General features: G+C 42.9%; 1 protein-coding gene across 3 annotated transcripts in view; it reads left to right on the top strand.

The window, feature by feature from the left end:
* Positions 1-17,996, top strand: part of KANSL1L (KAT8 regulatory NSL complex subunit 1 like) — a 185,023-nt gene that overhangs the window by 92,077 nt on the left and 74,950 nt on the right. For 2 of the 3 annotated variants that reach the window (XM_077272229.1, XM_077272231.1), the window contains exons 1-2: positions 4,472-4,564; positions 7,325-8,339. In XM_077272229.1, the coding sequence (XP_077128344.1) occupies positions 7,360-8,339 (980 nt within the window). In that variant the 5' untranslated portion in view covers positions 4,472-4,564; positions 7,325-7,359. Of the gene's footprint in view, positions 1-4,471; positions 4,565-7,324; positions 8,340-17,996 lie in introns of those variants that run through there. The other variant, XM_077272230.1, reaches the window with a different exon arrangement.

Here is a 17,996-nt window from a genome sequence, read left to right as displayed (position 1 = left end):
AGTATACGGCCATATAACTGTACACACAGCCTGTATAGTATACGGCCATATAACTGTACACACAGCCCTGTATAGTATACGGCCATATAACTGTACACACAGCCCTGTATAGTATACGGCCATATAACTGCACACACAGCCTGTATAGTATACGGCCATATAACTGCACACACAGCTTGTATAGTATACGGCCATATAACTGCACACACAGCCTGTATAGTATACGGCCATATAACTGTACACACAGCCTGTATAGTATACGGCCATATAACTGTACACACAGCCTGTATAGTATACGGCCATATAACTGTACTCACAGCCTGTATAGTATACGGCCATATAACTGCACACACAGCCTGTATAGTATACGGCCATATAATTGCACACACAGCCCTGTATAGTATACGGCCATATAACTGCACACACAGCCTGTATAGTATACGGCCATATAACTGCACACACAGCCTGTATAGTATACGGCCATATAACTGCACACACAGCCTGTATAGTATACGGCCATATAACTGTACACACAGCCTGTATAGTATACGGCCATATAACTGTACACACAGCCTGTATAGTATACGGCCATATAACTGCACACACAGCCCTGTATAGTATACGGCCATATAACTGCACACACAGCCCTGTATAGTATACGGCCATATAACTGTACACACAGCCTGTATAGTATACGGCCATATAACTGTACACACAGCCTGTATAGTATACGGCCATATAACTGTACACACAGCCCTGTATAGTATACGGCCATATAACTGTACACACAGCCCTGTATAGTATACGGCCATATAATTGCACACACAGCCCTGTATAGTATACGGCCATATAACTGTATACAAAGCCCTGTATAGTATACGGCCATATAACCGTACACACAGCCTGTATAGTATACGGCCATATAACTGTACACACAGCCTGTATAGTATACGGCCATATAACTGTACACACAGCCTGTATAGTATACGGCCATATAACTGTACACACAGCCTGTATAGTATACGGCCATATAACTGCACACACAGCCCTGTATAGTATACGGCCATATAACTGTACACACAGCCTGTATAGTATACGGCCATATAACTGTACACACAGCCTGTATGGTGGTATACGGCCATATAACTGTACACACAGCCTGTATAGTATACGGCCATATAACTGCACACACAGCCTGTATAGTATACGGCCATATAACTGCACACACAGCCTGTATAATATACGGCCATATAACTGTACACACAGCCTGTATAGTATACGGCCATATAACTGTACACACAGCCTGTATAGTATACACCATATAACTGTACACACAGCCTGTATAGTATACGCCATATAACTGTACACACAGCCTGTATAGTATACGGCCATATAACTGTACACACAGCCTGTATAGTATACGGCCATATAACTGCACACACAGCCTGTATAGTATACGGCCATATAACTGTACACACAGCCTGTATAGTATATGGCCATATAACTGCACACACAGCCTGTATAGTATACGGCCATATAACTGTACACACAGCCTGTATAGTATACGGCCATATAACTGTACACACAGCCCTGTATAGTATACGGCCATATAACTGTACACACAGCCTGTATAGTATACGGCCATATAACTGTACACACAGCCTGTATAGTATACGGCCATATAACTGTACACACAGCCTGTATAGTATACGGCCATATAACTGCACACACAGCCCTGTATAGTATACGGCCATATAACTGTACACACAGCCTGTATAGTATACGGCCATATAACTGTACACACAGCCTGTATGGTGGTATACGGCCATATAACTGTACACACAGCCTGTATAGTATACGGCCATATAACTGCACACACAGCTTGTATAATATACGGCCATATAACTGTACACACAGCCTGTATAGTATACGGCCATAAAACTGTACACACAGCCTGTATAGTATACGCCATATAACTGTACACACAGCCTGTATAGTATACGGCCATATAACTGTACACACAGCCTGTATGGTGGTATACGGCCATATAACTGTACACACAGCCTGTATAGTATACGGCCATATAACTGTACACACAGCCTGTATAGTATACGCCATATAACTGTACACACAGCCTGTATAGTATACGCCATATAACTGTACACACAGCCTGTATAGTATACGGCCATATAACTGTACACACAGCCTGTATAGTATACGGCCATATAACTGCACACACAGCCTGTATAGTATACGGCCATATAACTGTACACACAGCCCTGTATAGTATACGGCCATATAACTGTACACACAGCCTGTATAGTATACGGCCATATAACTGCACACACAGCCCAGTATAGTATACGGCCATATCACTGTACACACAGCCTGTATAGTATACGCCATATAACTGTACACACAGCCTGTATAGTATACGGCCATATAACTGTACACACAGCCTGTATAGTATACGGCCATATAACTGCACACACAGCCCTGTATAGTATACGGCCATATAACTGTACACACAGCCTGTATAGTATACGGCCATATAACTGCACACACAGCCCAGTATAGTATACGGCCATATCACTGTACACACAGCCTGTATAGTATATGGCCATATAACTGCACACACAGCCTGTATAGTATACGGCCATATAACTGCACACACAGCCTGTATAGTATACGGCCATATAACTGTACACACAGCCTGTATAGTATACGGCCATATAACTGTACACACAGCCTGTATAGTATACGGCCATAGAACTGTACACACAGCCCAGTATAGTATACGGCCATATCACTGTACACACAGCCTGTATAGTATACGGCCATATAACTGTACACACAGCCCTGTATAGTATACGGCCATATAACTGCACACACAGCCTGTATAGTATACGGCCATATAACTGCACACACAGCCTGTATAGTATACGGCCATATAACTGCACACACAGCCTGTATAGTATACGGCCATATAACTGCACACACAGCCTGTATAGTATACGGCCATATAACTGTACACACAGCCTGTATAGTATACGGCCATATAACTGCACACACAGCCTGTATAGTATACGGCCATATAACTGTACACACAGCCTGTATAGTATACGGCCATATAACTGCACACACAGCCTGTATGGTGGTATACGGCCATATAACTGTACACACAGCCTGTATAGTATACGGCCATATAACTGCACACACAGCCTGTATAGTATACGGCCATATAACTGCACACACAGCCTGTATAATATACGGCCATATAACTGTACACACAGCCTGTATAGTATACGGCCATATAACTGTACACACAGCCCTGTATAGTATACGGCCATATAACTGCACACACAGCCCTGTATAGTATACGGCCATATAACTGTACACACAGCCTGTATAGTGTACGGCCATATAACTGTACACACAGCCTGTATAGTATACGGCCATATAACTGTACACACAGCCTGTATAGTATACGGCCATATAACTGTACACACAGCCTGTATAGTATACGGCCATATAACTGTACACACAGCCTGTATAGTATACGGCCATATAACTGTACACACAGCCTGTATAGTATACGGCCATATCACTGTACACACAGCCTGTATAGTATACGGCCATATAACTGTACACACAGCCCTGTATAGTATACGGCCATATAACTGTACACACAGCCCTGTATAGTATACGGCCATATAACTGTACACACAGCCTGTATAGTATACGGCCATATAACTGTACACACAGCCCTGTATAGTATACGGCCATATAACTGTACACACAGCCTGTATAGTATACGGCCATATAACTGTACACACAGCCCTGTATAGTATACGGCCATAGAACTGTACACACAGCCCAGTATAGTATACGGCCATATAACTGCACACACAGCCTGTATAGTATACGGCCATATCACTGTACACACAGCCTGTATAGTATACGGCCATATAACTGTACACACAGCCTGTATAGTATACGGCCATATAACTGCACACACAGCCCTGTATAGTATACGGCCATATAACTGCACACACAGCCTGTATAGTATACGGCCATATAACTGCACACGGCGGCACACAGCCATATGGGCAGCAATCACGTGACAACCGCAGGTCGCTGTCGCCGGTGTCGGCTCCACGTGTCATTCATAATATTGACATCACTGACTGCTCATTAGTCCTGCGCCCGCCCGTACCAAACCCTCCCACTCTAATCGTAAACTCGCCCACATCACTGCACAGATGTATTAACCAGTTACGTAACCACGCCTATCACAGCTATTATTGGCCCTTCTAGAGCCTTCGCCGTCTCCTATTGGATCTCGACTGACGTTTCTGCTGTACTGTTTTGCATAACACCTCTCATTGGTCAGACACATTTGCACTTGGTAGTTGATTGGCTGAGTGTCTTGTGTTAGTTTACTAGCATGCCTGGGGCGGCAGTTGGGCTCACACTTAGTATGAGTAAGTGGAGTTGCTGATAGTGGAAGGCGGTGTTGGTGCGGACGCCGCGTGCAGCCAGGGATCGAGCGACCACCGAGGAGGTAAGGCAGCGCGACCGGGGGCGCCATACTTTACATACTCTTCTTTCCCGGTAAAAGTACGTACTTGGTGTGTGCTCGTTATGTACGATTACCCCTATGTGATTGCTGGGAAGTTGTTGCGCAGGGGCGAGGCTTCGGATCGTGGTCCGCGATGTGGCGCAGCACGTCATAGCTTTTATGGCCCGTGGTCGTGACGTCATACATGCAGTACACTGGTAAAACAACCCATTACATACTCCGGATCAGGCTGTGTCAGACACGGTGGGCTGCCCTGTGTTATATGTGCACAGAGGAGACCCCCAGTGACTATGGATGGCAGAGAGGGGAGACCCCACTCACCTGTACAGCAGGACCCTGCTACTGTCCATGGGACTATTCACATGGCCATATGTTATTTGCAGAGCAATTGTCTGAAAAGAGAAAGAGGCAGACTAAACTCTTACAATGTAACCAGTGGGGAGCACGGTGGGCATTGGGTAATATACAGGGGTAGGAGCAGCAGACCCTGTCCCATTTCATGATCGTGTCTGGAGAGCGGACAGCGTTCTTCTTCAGGTTTCATACAGAAGTAAGAAGACCACGGCTGGATGTGAAGCCATACAGGAGGTGGATGGCACGGAGACACCGCCACGGCTAATCTGTAGACTAATGGCGCTCTTAGCTGCCCAGCGCCTGCACTGAAAGCTTCACTATGGGGAGGAGATGAACTTTATGCCTCAGGCTTTCAGTCCTAGAGGCCGGCACGGTTTTCGTCACTGCACGGAGCATAGTGAATGGTGGCTGTCAGCACTCCCCAGCACTGACTGCCATCTCAGCAGTGCATCAGTACAGAGCCGGCTGTCAGCCAGTGGCGGGGCGCGGTTATAGCCACTGCTCACTATGTACTGAGCAGTAACCGAAGCCGCACTGGCTGCTCCTCTATGACTGAAACCCAGAGCCCTCGGAGAGGTGTAAAGTTAATTTCCTCCCGGTAGCTGTGCTTTCAGTGCAGCCGCCACGACTTTAGAACGTTATTAACCCACAGATTAACCCCATATCTGCAGATTAATAGCATTTGGGACATGACAGGTTCCCTTAAAGGGAATCTGTCACCAGGTTTGGCCGATATAAGATGCGGCCACTGCCTTTCAGGGCTGATAAACCGTATTCTGTAATGCTGCAGATAAGCCCCCGATCCGACCTGAAAGATAAAAACAGGTTTTATTATACTCACTTGGGGGGTGGTCCTCGAGCCATGAAGCAATTATGAGGGCGGCAATCATAAGAAGATGGGAGGCACCGGACCTGCTACACCCATCGGACCGGACCGCCCCTGGGTGAGTATAATCTAACTTATTTTTCTTACCTTTCAGGTTGGATCGGGGGCTTACATACAGCATTACAGAATTCTGTTAATCAGCCCTGAAAGGCGGGGCCACATCTTATATCGGCCAAACCTGGTGACAGGTTCGCTTTAACATTATGTGCTCACAATGTGTTTTCTTTTTTCCAGCAGATTCCGTTTGTAATCCACTAGAAAATGTGCTTCAAAATGTTAAATGGTATTAAAGGGGTTGTTCAACCTGAAACTACAAGTCTGCAGTTAGGCTATGTGACTGCAGACATGTGAATCCTTACAGTGTGTGTACTGCACTCTGGGAGGATTTTCCGGTGCTGGAAGCAGGCGGTCATTTGACATCAATTATGAAATTTACCTACTTCTGGCCACATTCCTACTAGACTGTGTCCTTCCTCTCTCAATATACCGGTACCTGCATTAAGTGAGGCCGTGCACTTCTAGTCGGCATGTAAACTGCTTAGGAGGGTTCACCCTACTGACATAATGGGTACTTCTTCCATCTGCTTAAAAAAACAAAACGGAATACATACATACATACATACATACATACATACATACATACATACATACATACATACATACATGATACACAGATGTGTGAGTGGGCTCTAAGTTGAATGCTTGATACCACCAAGCTCGAGTAGTGAAACCGTTGAAATCCAACAAGACAATTCGACATTTCCCCCAAAAGCAGATGATGGGGAAATCAGAAGGTCATACACACTACTCATTCAGACGGACATCTCAAAACCTGAATCATTTGACTTTTTAATCATCTGTACAGCCAGCTTAAAAATGGCTGATTTCTTCTACCTGTCGACAAGCTTTGAGGGATATTGTAGCCGACCCTCGTTCCTGTCTGTGAAGCTCAGAGACAACCAAGTGTAGCACCATTTGTGGAGGAAAGCAGACGTGTTCTTCCAGTCCTGTAGAACCTCTTCATGAAGTCATTTAGATCAGCGCCCAGATCTCAGGGGTTGCAGCTGTATGGACTTTATGGACTTCTGTAAGCTGAGCTCATTCATGGGCCATGTCGCTGCAGCCCCTGAAACCAAGACCAAGGTACTGATGAATGTAAACCTTTGATCCTTCAGGACCTCTAGCGCAGACGTTATTTATTTATCCTGGAGAATCCCTTTAACAATGATGTTTTGTTTCGTATCTGTGTCTCTCGCCAGTGAAACCATGACCTTTTTATCAGTTCGGTTGTCACACTTTTGTTACCCCAGTGATTTTTGAAGGAAACATTTCCGTGATGTGTATCTAACCCTGCTGTTAATGATAAACTATGTCTCCATGGGGGTTACGCTGGTAAATTACCGTGTGGGATATTTTTGGATTTGGAACACGGTAATGATGGGAACCAAGCATCTGGTGTGGTTGTAGTGGGATCTTCTCATAAGCTGTTCTTGTTGTTTTAGGAAGACCCTACAGCAAATTCCACCTGCATGGAAAGATGACCCCGGCTCTTACAGACACAGTTCCACAAGAACCTGGCGTTCACTTCTCCCCTTCTCTCGGTATAAAGAGCCTCAGTGCAGATATCAATGTATGCGTGGATAATTCCAAGACTACTTCCAAAGCCAGCAGCTCAAGCCTAGCCTGCTGTGACCCTACACTTTGCCTTCAGGAGGACTTCATCGGCTTGCAGCTAGAGGAAGCCCTTTCTTCCACACATTACCAAACTATCTTTCTGTTGGCCAGTTCTGATATGAATGTTGAGGATAGCAGTAGTTTCACGTTGAAGACAGAGCAAGACAACTACAGGCAAAGGTTACATGCAAAGCATGATGCTCATGGAAGGAAAGTTAAGAGAGAACTTTTCCCAGGTACCGTCAGCAAAGTTCTAGCGGATGTAAACAAACTATGGGATATATCTGTGACTGAGGATGAAGGGGTACATAGACTGAGTGGGCGAATAGATGGACAGAGCCTTGCCATCCCTTTTGCTAGTGACTGTACTCTACCTAATTTGAGGTGTATCTCACCTATGGAAAATAAACTGCAAAAGTCATCAGCTGACGCAAAGGTATTACAGCTGGGATATCTAAACCGGCAACAGGAACTTCTAAGCCGCGCCCAAAGGTCCAGGAAACGTTTACAGCTGCTCTTGGCCAGATATACGGTGGATCATTGTAGCCAACAAATAAGCAGCTTAGTGAAGCAGAAGATTGGAAAGCTCAACGTACAACATAACTCTGCCACCCGCTCATGTACAGGAGTCCAGACTCAGCCAGACGTGGTCGTAGGACGGATCGAAAATGCCTGCGTCAACATCAATGATGAGGCCACTCTGGAGTGTTCCTCTGCTATTAAGACGTTTTCTGTGCCGGCAGCTAAGGTTTTACATTGTATTCAGCAGGAATTGGACTCCGATGTAACAGAAAGCAGCTCTGATGAGGACTGGGAGGAAAAGCCTAAAAATGTTCATGACTGGTAAGTGTATGAAGCTTTAAAGAGGTTCTCCAGATACTTGGGACAGACCATTAATATTAGATCGAATGGGACACTGCTCTCTGCTTCTCCCGCCGATCAACTGTTTGATGGGACCATGACGTGCAGATAGATGGGGCAAAATTGCAATAGCTAGCACAGCTGCAGTGAAAACTATGGCCTACTGCAGACTAGACCCAAGAAAGAGGCAGCAGTGCTTGCCTAAGTGCTGCAGCGCCTTCAAACAGCTTATCGGTGAGGGCGCAAAGAGTTGGACCGCCGCCAATTTAACTTTGAAGGTCTATCCTAATTATAGACCATTAGTTTTAAAAACCTGATAACCCCCTGAAAGTCTTACTATTGTGATAGCAGATACATTCCAGTATATTGTACAGTTGCTCCGGCCCGGAACTCCCAGAAAAGTAAGTTGATAGAGCCATGCACACATGATCACCTCTCTGTTCTCAGCGGTCTCATCATCGGGCTGGACCGAGGACCATGTTATGGAGATCATGGGGTCCTACCTCTGGGAACCACATGGGATTAGATATTTATGGCTATGAATATCAATATTCTGTTGATATACCATATATAGTTAAGATTAGACTGACACTTTAAATGTGGAACAAAGAAATACTGTAGGTTAAAATATGGTATTGTGATTTTATTGTAGCCTCCATGACACACAACTAAAATGTGTTTGGAACTGTTCGCTTTGGACAATTCTCTCTATGACCAGGTCAAGACTTGCCATTTTCCCTGTCAGTCACCAACCATGGTTATGCTTTTTTAGTACAACAGGGTGTTTCTCATCTGACTATTCAACTTTTTATGTGATCAGAGGCTTTTTTAATGCTGTTTTTCATTTGTGATATTACTATTCTTCTGTAAAAATCAGATAAAAACATAAAATACGGTCTACTTTTTTACTTTTTTTTTTTTTTTATATCACAAAGTTCCATTAACAAAAAAATATGTATTGCTTCTTTCCCTATGTTAAGGCCCCGTCTCACATAGCGATTTACCAACGATCACGACCAGCGATACGACCTGGCCGTGATCGTTGGTAAGTCGCTGGGGAGCTGTCACACAGACAGCTCTCTCCAGCGACCAACGATCAGGGGAACGACTTCGGCATCGTTGAAACTGTCTTCAACGATGCCGAAGTCCCCCTGCAGCACCTGGGTAACCAGGGTAAACATCGGGTTACTAAGCGCAGGGCTGCGCTTAGTAACCCGATGTTTACCCTGGTTACCAAAAAAACCAAACAGTACATACTCGCCTTCTGATGTCCGTCAGGTCCCTTGCTGTCTGCTTCCTGCTCTGACTGAGTGCCGCCGTACAGTGAGAGCACAGCACAGCAGTGACGTCACCGCTGTGCTCTGCTTTCACTTTACGGCCGGCAGTCAGTCAGAGCAGGAAGCAGACGGCAAAGGACCTGACGGACACCGAAAGGTGAGTATGTACTGTTTTTTTTTTTTTTTTTTACATTTACGCTGGTAACCAGGGTAAACATCGGGTTACTAAGCGCGGCCCTGCGCTTAGTAACCCGATGTTTACCCTGGTTACCAGTGAAGACATCGCTGGATCGGTGTCACACACACCGATTCAGCGATGTCAGCGGGACCTCAACGATCAAAAAAAGGTCCAGGCCATTCCGACACGACCAGCGATCTCACAGCAGGGGCCTGGTCGCTGCTACGTGTCACACATAGCGAGATCGCTACTGAGGTCGCTGTTGCGTCACAAAACTTGTGACTCAGCAGCGATCTCGCTAGCGATATCGCTATGTGTGACGGGGCCTTTAGTCATCTTTATGGATGGAATGTATGACTCTGGATCATCAGGATTGGACTGTAGAGATAGCTTGTGCTAGTAGTGTCTGCTTTTGTTTTGTTTTTTTCCTTTGTGTTTATTTAATTTTTGTAACTATTTAATTTGTATTTGTTTATTTTATATATTTATAACAAATACAAAATAAATAAAAAATATTAACAAAAAGTAAATAAACACAAAGGAAGAACAAAACAAAGCAGCCACTACTAAGCTATATAATGTAGAAATAAGTGTGTGTGTATATATACATACACACACACACACACACACACACACACACACACACACACACACACACACACACACACACACACACACACACACACACACACACACACACACACACACACACACACACACACCCACCCACCCACCCCTCTGGCACAAATTAAGAGACCACTGCAAAATGTTCAGTTTGTCTGATTTTTCTCTTTATAGGTATATTTTTGAGTAAAATGTAAATTGTTCTTTTATTCTATAAACTTCTGACAACATGTCTCCGAATTTCCAAGCAATACATTTTGTATTTTTTTTTCTGACAAAGAAAAATGGTCAAAATAAAAAAAAAAAAAATCCAGTCCTTTCAGACCTCAAATAATGCAAAGAAAACAAGTTCATAATCATTTAGAAACAACAATACTAATGTTTTAACTCAGAAAGAGACATGACAGAAAAAAGACTGGCACATCCAAACTAGTGTGAATAGGTGCATACCAGGAGCAGCTACCTCCATACACAATATACAAGAAAGGTTGCACTCTATTGTGCCAAAGCATGTCTAATATGAAATACATGAAATATGAATAGCAAAATGGCTTTTGAATATTAGGAAAATATTTGAGAGACGCTTGGCACAGAATTTGATCAAATAGTGTGAGCCCATCAACCATCGTCAAGGTGGTCTCATTAACCCCTCTGTGACCTTAGACGTACTATCCCGTCGAGGTGACCTGGGCCTATCTGACCCTCGACAGGATAGTACGTCATAGCCGATCGGCCGCGCTCACGGGGGGAGCGCGGCCGATCGCGGCCGGGTGTCAGCTGACTATCGCAGCTGACATCCGGCACTATGTGCCAGGAGCGGTCACGGACCGCCCCCGGCACATTAACCCCCGGCACACCGCGATCAAACATGATGTGCCGATGTGATCGCGTTGCTACGAGGGTCTTACCTCCCTCCCTGCCTGCTCCAGACCCGGATCCAAGATGGCCGCGGATCCGGGTCCTGCAGGGAGGGAGGTGGCTTCACAGAAGCCTGCTCAGAGCAGGCACTGTGAAGCAGCCTGTACTTCTCTCAGATCGGTGATCTGTCAGAGTGCTATGCAAACTGGCAGATCACCGATCTGTATTGTCCCCCCCTGGGGCAAAGTAAAAAAGTAAAAAAAAATATTTCCAAATGTATAAAAAAAAAAATATTCCAAAATAATGGAAAAAAAAAAATATATTATTCCCATAAATACATTTCTTTACCTAAATAAAAAAAAAAAAACAATAAAAGTACACATATTTAGTATCGCCGCGTCCGTAACGACCCGATCTATAAAACTGGCCCACTAGTTAACCCCTTCAGTAAACACCGTAAGAAAAAAAAAAAAAAAAAGAGGCAAAAAACAACGCTTTATTATCATACCGCCGAACAAAAAGTGGAATAACACGTGATCAAAAAGACAGATATAAATAACCATGGTACCGCTGAAAGCGTCATCTTGTCCCGCAAATAACGAGCCACCATACAGCATCATCAGCAAAAAAATAAAAAAGTTATAGTCCTGAGAATAAAGCGATGCAAAAATAATTATTTTTTCCATAAAATAGTTTTTATCGTATAAAAGCGCCAAAACATAAAAAAATAATATAAATGAGATATCGCTGTAATCGTACTGACCCGAAGAATAAAACTGCTTTATCAATTTTACCAAACGCGGAACGGTATAAACGCCTCCCCCAAAAGAATTTCATGAATAGTTGGTTTTTGGTCATTCTGCCTCACAAAAATCGGAATAAAAAGCGATCAAAAAATGTGACGTGCCCAAAAATGTTACCAATAAAAACGTCAACTCGTCCCACAAAAAACAAGACCTCACATGACTCTGTGGACCAAAATATGGAAAATTTATAGCTCTCAAAATGTGGTAACGCAAAAAATATTTTTTGCAATAAAAAGCGTCTTTCAGTGTGTGACAGCTGCCAATCATAAAAATCCGCTAAAAAACTCGCTATAAAAGTAAATCAAACCCCCCTTCATCACCCCCTTAGTTAGGGAAAAATAAAAAAAATGTATTTATTTCCATTTTCCCATTAGGGCTAGGGTTAGGGCTAGGGTTGGGGCTAGGGTTAAGGCTACAGTTAGGGTTGGGGCTAAAGTTAGGGTTAGGGTTGGGGCTAAAGTTACGGTTAGGGTTTAGATTACATATACGGTTGGGAATAGGGTTGGGATTAGGGTTAGGGGTGTGTCAGGGTTAGAGGTGTGGTTAGGGTTACTGTTGGGATTAGGGTTAGGGGTGTGTTTGATTAGGGTTTCAGTTATAATTGGGGGGTTTCCACTATTTCGGCACATCAGGGGCTCTCCAAACGCGACATGGCGTCCGATCTCAATTCCAGCCAATTCTGCGTTGAAAAAGTAAAACAGTGCTCCTTCCCTTCCGAGCTCTCCCGTGTGCCCAAACAGGGGTTTACCCCAACATATGGGGTATCAGCGTACTCAGGACAAATAGGACAACAACCTTTGGGGTCCAATTTCTCCTGTTACCCCTGGGAAAATACAAAACTGGGGGCTAAAAAATAATTTTTGTGGGGAAAAAAAAAGATTTTTAATTTTCACGGCTCTGCGTTATAAACTGTAGTGAAACACTTGGGGGTTCAAAGTTCTTACAACACATCTAGATAAGTTCCTTGGGGGGGTCTAGTTTCCAAAATGGGGTCACTTGTGCGGGGCTTCTACTTTTTAGGTACATTAGGGGCTCTGCAAACGCAATGTGACGCCTGCAGACCATTCCATCTAAGTCTGCATTCCAAATGGCGCTCCTTCCCTTCCGAGCCCTCCCATGCATCCAAACGGTGGTTCCCCCCACATATGGGGTATCAGCGCACTCAGGACAAATTGGACAACAACTTTTGGGGTCCAATTTCTCCTGTTACCCTCGGGAAAATACAAAACTGGGGGCTGAAAAATAATTTTTGTGGGAAAAAATTTTTGTTTTATTTTTACGGCTCTGCATTATAAACTTCTGTGAAGCCCTTGGTGGGTCAAAGCGCTCACCACACATCTAGATAAGTTCCTTAGGGGGTCTACTTTCCAACATGGTGTCACTTGTGGGGGGTTTCTACTGTTTAGGTACATTAGGGGCTCTGCAAACGCAATGTGACGCCTGCAGACCATTCCATCTAAGTCTGCATTCCAAATGGCGCTCCTTCCCTTCCGAGCCCTCCCATGCGCTCAAACAGTGGTTCTCCCCACATATGGTATATCATCGCACTCAGGACAACTTGGACAACAGATTTTGGGGTCCAATTTCTCCTGCTACCCTCGGGAAAATACAAAACTGGGGGCTAAAAAAATAATTTTTGTGGGAAAAAATTTTTGTTTTATTTTTACGGCTCTGCATTATTAACTTCTGTGAAGCCCTTGGTGGGTCAAAGCGCTCAAAACACATCTAGATAAGTTCCTTAGGGGGTCTACTTTCCAAAATGGTGTCACTTGTGGGGGGTTTCAATGTTTAGGCACATCAGGGGCTCCCCAAACGCAACATGGCGTCCCATCTCAATTCCAGTCAATTTTGCATTGAAAAGTCAAACGGTGCTACTTCCCTTCCGAGCTCTCCCATGCGCCCAAACAGTGGTTTATCGCCACATATGGGGTATCAGCGTACTCAGGACAAATTGTACAACAACTTTTGGGGTCCAATTTCTTCTCTTACCCTTGGGAAAATAAAAAATTGGGGGCGAAAAATAATTTTTGTGAAAAAATATGATTTTTTATTTTTACGGTTCTGCATTATAAACTTCTGTGAAGTACTTGGTGGGTCAAAGTGCTCACCACACCTCTAGATAAGTTCCTTAGGGGGTCTACTTTCCAAAATGGTGTCACTTGTGGGGGGTTTGAATGTTTAGGCACATCAGGGGCTCCCCAAACGCAACATGGCGTCCCATCTCAATTCCAGTCAATTTTGCATTGAAAAGTCAAATGGCGCTCCTTCGCTTCCGAGCTCTGTCATGCGCCCAAACAGTGGTTTACCCCCACATATGGGGTATCGGCGTACTCAGGACAAATTGTACAACAACTTTTGGGGTCCATTTTCTCCTGTTACCCTTGGTAAAATAAAACAAATTGGAGCTGAAGTAAATTTTTTGTGAAAAAAAGTTAAATGTTCATTTTTATTTAAACATTCCAAAAATTCCTGTGAAGCACCAGAAGGGTTAATAAACTTCTTGAATATGGTTTTGAGCACCTTGAGGGGTGCAGTTTTTAGAATGGTGTCATACTTGGGTATTTTCTATCATATAGACCCCTCAAAATGACTTCAAATGAGATGTGGTCCCTAAAAAAAAAATGGTGTAGTAAAAATGAGAAATTGCTGGTCAACTTTTAACCCTTATAACTCCCTTACAAAAAAAAAATTTTTGGTTCCAAAATTGTGCTGATGTAAAGTAGACATGTGGGAAATGTTACTTATTAAGTATTTTGTGTGACATATCTCTGTGATTTAAGGGCATAAAAATTCAAAGTTGGAAAATTGCAAAATTTTCAAAATTTTCGCCAAATTTCCATTTTTTTTGCAAATAAACGCAGGTAATATCAAAGAAATTTTACCACTATCATGAAGTACAATATGTCACGAGAAAACAATGTCAGAATCGCCAAGATCCGTTGAAGCGTTCCAGAGTTATAACCTCATAAAGGGACAGTGGTCAGAATTGTAAAAATTGGCCCGGTCATTAACGTGCAAACCACCCTTGGGGGTGAAGGGGTTAAACTGATGGGTCCCTGACCTCCCTGTCCAAATGTGAACACTTACCAAAGGCCAATGTCTGTATGCCTGGGTATGCCCATCAGTTTAATGAGGCCACCTTGACGATGGTTGATGGGCTCACACTATTTGATCAAATTCTGTGCCAAGCGTCTCTCAAATATTTTCAATGTTCAAAAGCCATTTTGCTATTCATATTTCATGTATTTCATATTAGACATGCTTTGGCACGATAGAGTGCAACCTTTCTTGTATATTAACTCAGGAAGAGTTGAGAAATCAATATTTTGTGGAATAACCATGATTTTTAATCACAGCTTTCATGCGTCTTGGCATGCTTTCCACCAGTCTTTCACACTGCTTCTATCGCTAAAATATAAGCAGTTCTTCTTTCTTTGATGGCTTGTGACTATCCATCATCCTCTTGATTACATTCCAGAGGTTTTCAATGGAGTTCAGGTCTGGAGATTGTGCTGCCCATGACAGGGTTTTGATGTGGTGGTCTCTTAATTTTTGTTAGAGCTGTATATACATATACATCTTTTTCACCCATAAAGGGGTTGTCCACTAGTCAGACAACTCCTTCTCGATCCCTATGTTTTCCCCTTGCAAAATAATAACCTTTTATACTGACCGCCGCTTCACTCTCCCCACCTTCCAATGAATCGCAGACACCCAAGGGAAGTGAGAGAGCAGCTCTCAACAATGTCACACGATCCCCGGGAGAGCCAGTACTGACATTGCTAGAATGGTGCTGACACCGGAGGGAAGTATAAGTATTATTATTTTGCAACGGGGAAACATAGTAATTGAGAATGGGTTGTCCAAGTAGTGAACATCCCCTTTAAGGTCAATAGAGACCTTGCGTTTTTTTGAATTGCTGATTGCCCTTCTAGCTGGGGCTGACATATAAGTGCAGTGATGTCGCCTCCTGACTGCACTGTTATGTAGAGGCAGATCACTAGGACTGTAATAGATAGTGACATCTACGGAAGGCAGACACGGTAATAAGCTGTTTCTGTCTTCTCTCTGGAGAGAACGGTTGCTGCCTTAGCAAATTAATATGGCCTATGCATTTAGAACATTTTTAAAGGAGTGAAACATGTTTTTGTTGTTTAATACTGAATATCATTTTTTTTTCTAGAACTAGAAAAACTATTTTACTTTTTGTTCTTTGGACACAACCCCACATCTATTCCTTGGGCTGTGTTTTCTTCCTTGTCCAAGTGAATCAGACCAAAAGGTAAAAGTAATACCAGCCACAGCCCTGAACTTGGTGTGCTAGAAAATATTTTTTTTTCACCCCCCGTCTTCCCATTCTAGCTTTAAGCTGCAATTGTCCCAAGGATTGGTCTCTATTAAAATAACAATCATTATTACATAAATAATTTAATGTTCAGTTTATAGCTAGTATGTTCTGGCTTTTTCCCAAGTGGAGCCTTGCAACCTATAATTTTTTTTTTTTTTGTCATAATTATCTGTTTTGTTTTGTTTTTTCTTTTATAAAGAGACAATTTACCCAAATGCAACATGCAAAATCCTATGTAGTAACCCTTAAATTTTTATTGTCTATTTCACAAAAGAATAACAATTCCAAACCGGTGTCCTTTATCCAAGGTCTGATGTAGTTGAGTAATCACTTTCTGCGAAACATTGATTAGTGAACATTGATGAGGTTTCGTCATGCAGGTTATATTGGAACAATGATGTATGTTCGAGACACAGAAAAACTTAGAAAGTGTAACACAAACCCACAATATGGAAGATGCAGAAGAGCCCTGTGGACAATGAGCCATGAAAAAAAGACGCATTCAACAAAATATATTGGCACACCTCCTATTAACTTAGGAAACTCTGACCACAACATTTTTTGCCACCAATACACACCAGAAAAAAGGGGGAGAAAAGGCAGCCAAAAAGTGGTATTTTTGCAAAACTCAAATTTTTTTTTTATCTTCTCTCTGTTTTTAGTAGGTGTCTGCAACCAAAATATACAGTAGAAATCTGTTCTGATTGTGTTGGTTTTTACTTTATACCGGTACATATTTTAAACAGTGATTTTTCTTTCTTTCTTAATATATTATTGTTCTTTTTTTAGTGAAATGTAGGGACCCCACACTTAAAAATAGAATTGTGTTTTTTTTTAGGATCCCCATAGAAGCCTATAAGGAAACAAATGCACCGAAAATGCAGAGTTCTGCAGTGAAGTGCACAGTGGGCATGAGTTTTCATGAAATCACATCCTCACGTCAAAAACAATTGATAATTGCAGCAGATTTTTCCACACAAAAATGCAGCCAGAAAAAAATGAGATCATGGGCTAAGGGATTAAAGAGAAATGGAGAATACGGCATACAGGAAGGATGATGAATGATGACATGAGCTCCTGTACTGATCCTTCAGAATATAATGTATGGCATAGTGCACAAATATAAATTCAAACACAAGCAAAAGCAGAATGACAAATAAGTGCACCTAAATCTAAAAATAGAAACCTTTATTATTTATTGTTAAAAATGTCTAAGTGACACTAAAATATACAGCGGCTTACAAAAGTATTCGCCCCCTTGGCGTTTTTTACCTCCCAACCTGGAATTTCACGTCTGTTCATGGAAAGAACATGCCTACAACTGTGAACATTTTGGTTTTGTTTTATTGTCAAGTAAACAACAAATAGGACAAAATAACTGAAAACTTCAGTGTGCATAGCCATTCATCACCCTAAAGTCAGTACTTTGTAGAGCCTCCTTTTGCGGCAATTACAGCTGCAGTCACTTTTGTTAAGTCCCTATGAGCTTTCTACATCTTGCCACTTGGATTTTTTCCCATTCCTCAAGGCAAAACTGCTCCAGCTCCT

The sequence above is a fragment of the Ranitomeya variabilis genome, chromosome 7 (assembly GCF_051348905.1).
Source record: "Ranitomeya variabilis isolate aRanVar5 chromosome 7, aRanVar5.hap1, whole genome shotgun sequence".
NCBI classification, from domain to species: domain Eukaryota; kingdom Metazoa; phylum Chordata; class Amphibia; order Anura; family Dendrobatidae; genus Ranitomeya; species Ranitomeya variabilis.
The sequence above is the reverse complement of the archived record's forward strand: the minus strand, read 5'-3'. Positions and strand labels throughout refer to the sequence as shown.